The sequence below is a fragment of the Schistocerca americana genome, chromosome 1, assembly GCF_021461395.2.
Source record: "Schistocerca americana isolate TAMUIC-IGC-003095 chromosome 1, iqSchAmer2.1, whole genome shotgun sequence".
Taxonomy (NCBI): domain Eukaryota; kingdom Metazoa; phylum Arthropoda; class Insecta; order Orthoptera; family Acrididae; genus Schistocerca; species Schistocerca americana.
This window is the reverse complement of record NC_060119.1, coordinates 131,956,763-131,962,319: the sequence shown is the minus strand read 5'-3', so window position 1 is coordinate 131,962,319 and position 5,557 is coordinate 131,956,763. Positions and strand designations below refer to the sequence as shown.

Sequence of the window (5,557 nt, the reverse complement as noted above, 5' to 3'; positions counted from 1 at the left end):
TGAGCATAGATTCCAAAAATTAGAATCAATAGGAAAATAGTGGTGATTTTTTGTAGTATTCAGCCACTTGTCACTTTTCGGGAAAAAGAAGAGAACAGACTAAGTTTTCTTTTATTTGACTATTTAATGTAACGTTTTGATTCTGTGTATCTTAAAACACAGGGAGTGAAAATTCTTTTGTTCGATTTCTACGTTTACTATAGGAAATAATAGGAACAAAAAAACTGAAAATCTGTTATTTTGGAAACCGGTTATTTTAAGCGGTTTTAACACTCACGTGCAACTGACGCTGAAACAAAAAAGGATATAACAGAAAACCGGTTGTTACAGTGATAACCGCCATCCCTAGGTGTAGGTGTATATGTCGGTATAAAGCGTATTTGACAATTCACGTTATGCACTTCTAAGAGTTTGTAGAGGGTCGATGAAGCTTTACATAGGCCGCCATGTCCAGAAACATCATCCAACTGCGCTAAAGGACATCAATGTTGCAGACGCCGGCGCCTGTTAATGTAGAATATACAGGGTGATCCCGTGATGATGTTGCAAACTTTCAAGGATGATGCAGAAGGCTAAATGTATCAACTTTACCTAACGGTCCCTGTGCCAGAAACGAACGAGTCGGAAGTTATAAGCAAAAACTATTCTCATGCCTCTTACAATGGAATACATGTACCAGTACTGTTGTTGCTAAGGTCGTGGGGTAGGCAACGTTCAGAGGCGTTAGTATGGACCAAAACAAGAAAAAATGTCTTGTACACGGGCTCTAAAATGCATACCTTAAGGGCGATGAGCACTGTTCAATACAAGAAATGTAATACACTCTAGCAAATATGAACAAATGTTCATAGCTCCTCTGGTATGCATTTTAGATCCCTTGTTTACTGGACATTTTTTCTTGTCCTGGTCCATACTACTACCCTTTAAAGTTGTCTGCCCCACAATCTGGTACACGTATTCCACTATCAGAGGTGAATGGTTTTGGCTCACGACTTTCGACTAGTGCGTTTTTGGCATACGGAATCTTAGCTCAGATTGATATATTTAATCTTCTCCATCATCAATGAAAGTTAGTAACAACATAAAAATCACCCTGTATATGTACACATTCACAGGCGCGGCACCTCTAACTTAGGACCTCTGTAACGCCGTAGGATGACGTTTCCGGGCATGGGTTCCTATGAAAATCTTGGTCGACTAAGTCTCCTATTCATCCTCTAGAAGTGTGTAACATGAATTGTGAAACATCCTGTAGATGCAGATGCCGAGACCATTCTGCACAAAGAGCTAATTCTGCGCGAGTCGGGCGGGAAGTCTGAGCCTCGCTCTGGACAAGGTTGCACCTGCAGACAAGTTGGTCGGAATGCGCGCGCCTCCCCGTCTGTCCCCTGAGACAATGCGCGCGCCCGCGCTGTTGCGAAAACAGAGGTCCCCGCTGGCCGCGCTATGGAAATGCGCCAGCCACCGGCTGCTCGCCTCCGCGGCGGTGCGGGGGGCGTGAACGTTGTCCGGCCACCGGCGCAGCGCCTATAAAACGGCGGCCGGCCGCCTTCCAGGCACACACAGCCCACCAGCTCTCCATCAGACCAGACCAGCAACGCAGCGCTCCACCGACGCCACCATGTACAAAGTGAGTACCACACGCCCTCGGCAGTAAACGCGCTGGCAGTGTGACGAAGCACTAGTGTAAACTGTTCCGGCGTTTCGGACACTACTTCACGCGGTCATCATCGGGGTGATGCTTTGTATATCGTCCCCATGATGAAGGCCATTTGCGAGAATGGCTGAAGCGTTGGAATATTTTATACTGTGATGCAGCTTCATTGCCATGAAATGTTCGTCAGTACTGAAAATATTTACGAGTCTCCCTCGCTCTGTACACACACAGTTTCTTTAGCTGGCGTAGATGATGACTAAGGGCATTTATCGGTCCTCCGCTCACAATCTTATGTGTCAGGTACAGCTTGAATACACTGCAGTCACTTCGGAAACCAAAGACAATTTTGTTCAAACTTATGCGGCAACTAAGTTGTTTTGAACATCACAGCGCTCTACTAGGCAGGGTGCAGTTCCCTTCCTCAGTCCTCCAAACGGACAAGCCAATTAAGGGCAAACTCGGAACTACGCTGATAACGGCATTTCTTGTATGAACTAATCATCGCCGCAGGTGGATGAAGCGGAAAAAATCGGCAAAAATCGCAGTTCCGAGAGGGTCTCTAACTCAGGAGCTCTAGATTTGCAGACTAATGCTTACCCACTAAACCAACGAGCTACAGAATCAAAACATTCGTTCATTTTGTATTGGTAATAGGAACGTCAATCAACTAAGATCCATCTTCTGCTCAGATCACACTGCCACAGAACATCTGAGGAACTTATACAACATTCATCTCGCTACAGTAGGGTTTCAATCGCGTTGTGGATACCCATATTGTATTTGAATAACTGTGAAAACTTGTTCGCCTCTGCTAAGACCACGATTCATTGTTCTAGCACTGACACTAGATCATTTTAGCAGGGTCTAGTTTAGAGCACATTTCCCTTGCTCTTTGTCAAGAAGGAAAGTAGAGGCAGAACGTAGCGGCTCGGTATGTTTTTCATTATATTAGGCGGGGAATATTTCGAGATGATTGTCAGTCCAGCACGAACTATCATGGGATCGTTTCTTTATTTTCTCCTTTGTTTATGAGATGAGACTCTCCCACCCATAAAACGATGTATTGAGAGTGCAGCTGGAGTTAACAGTGTGTTTTACGGACATATATCACTCGGTTACTCACGAGACAACATGGAAAGATTTTGGGTGCTCATCTTAAGGGCTTCTACAGCCTCTTCCCCTTTCTCACAAACCATCCGTTTTTATGGGCATTGACGAGTCTACATAAAATATTACAAAATTTTCAGATTCAGTACAAAACAATTTATAACCGTCTGTAGGAACGAAGGAAGAAGAATTTCTTCGTTACTGTAGTCCATAGTCTGCTAATTTTCTGCCGTTCTTCGTATTACCCCCCCATTCCTACACCTTCTGCATACCCAACTGCGGAACTACTCTCGCAGCAAAAGGCATTCTACTGATGAAGCTATATCAAGTGCTAACGTTTGATGAAAACCGTAATGAAAACTTTCGCCATGTAGGTTGATGTTCCTGAGGGCCATATCTGAACCAAAGCTGGAAAATCACCTTGCTGTAATTGCGGAAGAATACCTGTAATCGCCGGTAGGTGAGGCTGAGCGGTTCTAGGCGCTTCAGTCCAGAACCGCGTGACTGCTAAGGTCGCAGGTTCGAATCCTGCCTCGGGCATGGATGTGTGTGATATCCTTAGGTTAGTTAGGTTTAAGTAGTTCTAAGTTCTAGGGGACTGATGACCTAAGTTGTTAAGTCCCATAGTGCTCAGAGCCATTTGAACCATTTGAACCTTCTGCGGCGTGAAAGCTGAAAGCATTCCTTCCTTTTTATTTTTTTTCCATAGCGTAGCTGTGTACATAAATAAATGTAGCTCCTAATATTATAATGTTCCAGATATTCATAGAAAGTATAGGTTGTCCATTTAACTAACTACACTAGAACAGTGATCATTTATTTCAAAATATCCGCTCCACTTCTTCTAATTTGAAAACAAATATAGGAAGAGAGCTTTAGATATCACGACGAAGGTTTTAGAAGTAGAGTGTTAGGCAAAATGGAAAAATAAAGCATTAGGAGGTGCCTGATAAACTTGGATGATGAGCTGGAATTTGAAGTACGCCCCTGCGTGTATATGAGTGCAGTCTTGTATTCACTTCAACTTCTCCTACGAAAACATAAAGTACATCAGTCACTCATGTGCAATTATAGATAAGGAGTGTCATTTGCAAGTCGCCAATGTGGGATCAAATAGAAAGACTTGCAACAGGTGGCCAAACAACCTCAGACTGTCAGTGATGACATATGATCATCCCATTTCACGCCAAACAGGTCATCGATTTCGTGTGTGTACAGAATAAAGTCGATGCATACACAAACAACTACATTTACACATACGAGTACATTTTTTGCGTGAGATATTGTCCCAGAGCTGAACCAAAGATATTTTCAGCAACTTATCCACCCTCCACTGTTCTGATCAAGGTTTCGGGAGGTTCCCCTTGGTTCTAAGGGAAATACTGTAACTGCAAACCCCCTCCCTCTACCTCACCAGCTTTACTGGCATTTGGCTGAAGAAGGTTCTGAATCTACAACTGGGCAGAACTTGGGCAGCCAAGTCTCCCTTTAGGGTAAATATGGTAAGGAGTTCGAGAAATATTTACTGCCACATACTCATAGGAGTATTTTCTCTCTCTTATTTACGACGACTGTCCTCTAATCAATTCTAAACTATGAAACGTTGTCTAGAATAAACCATGCTCACTTCTTGCCATTAAAATTTTGGATCTTATTAGTTTTGTAACTATTTGTTATTGAACAGATTGAAGATTTTCCCTTGTACAACTTTACCAAGAACCCCGTCCCTTTTATTTACAGTTCCTGGTTCTCGCTACCGTCCTGGCCGTCGCCAACGCCGGCTACCTGGGAGGCTACGCCGCCCCCGCCGTGGCCTACGGCGCCCCCGCCTACGCCGCCTACGGCGCGCACGCCGTCGCCCCCGCGGCCATCACCTCCCAGCACTCCAACATCCTGAGGAGCTACGGCAACCTGGGACAGGTGTCCACCTACTCCAAGACCATCGACACCCCCTACTCCAGCGTCACCAAGTCTGACGTGCGCGTGAGCAACGACGCCCTGGCCGCCCCCGCCTACGGTTACGCCCGTGCCGCCTACGCCGCCCCCGCCTACGGCTACGCCCGCGCCGCCTACGCGCCCGCCGCCGCCTACGCCGCCCCCGCCGTCGCCGCCCACGGTCTGCTGGGAGTGGCCTACTCTGCCGCCCCCGCCGTCGCCCACCTGTCCTACAGCGCCCCTGCTCTGTCTTACGCCTGGTAAACAGCCCATCATCATAGCACCATCTCATCCCTGACTGTATTTATTTTGCGCTGCATGTAAATAAACCATTTGAAAAGTAAAATTTTCTTTTTATTAAAACAAACCACAAACCAATCGAGTGAGGTGCCGCAATGGTTAGCACATGCATTCTGGAGGACGTCGATTCAAACCAGCGTCCGTGCGTACAGATTTAGGTTTTCGTGATTTCCCTAAACCGCTCGAGGCAAATGCTGGAGTGGTACCTTTGAAAGTGAACGGCCGATTTACTTCCCCATCCTTCACTCAATCCCAGCTTGTGCTGCGTCTCTAATGACCTCGGTGTGGATGGTCCGCTACACCCAATCTTCCTTCCTCCTTTAAACCACAAACCAAAGATTCTATAGACTGTGGAATAATAGCATCAAACTGTATGGCTTTGTAAGGACAAAATACGTAGCAACTTCAACGAAGCGTCGCAAAACAAGTCGTTTGTACAGAACGTACACAGAATTAATTATTATGACGAAATTTTGGAGTCTACCTGATTATAGGGTGTCTAGTTGTCAAAGTGAAGTGTCATGAGATGATTGTTTTCTGAATGTAGTAAACAGTTAA

General features: G+C 45.4%; 1 protein-coding gene across 1 annotated transcript; it reads left to right on the top strand.

Annotated features, from left to right (window-relative positions):
• The first annotated feature begins 1,577 nt into the window (after positions 1 to 1,577).
• LOC124624289 (cuticle protein 67-like) lies at positions 1,578 to 4,982 on the top strand. The gene is made up of 2 exons (XM_047149097.1): positions 1,578 to 1,630; positions 4,505 to 4,982. Exons 1-2 carry the CDS (start codon positions 1,622 to 1,624, stop codon positions 4,961 to 4,963), a joined length of 468 nt encoding a protein of 155 aa, XP_047005053.1. The 5' UTR covers positions 1,578 to 1,621; the 3' UTR covers positions 4,964 to 4,982.
• The last annotated feature ends 575 nt before the right edge of the window (positions 4,983 to 5,557 follow it).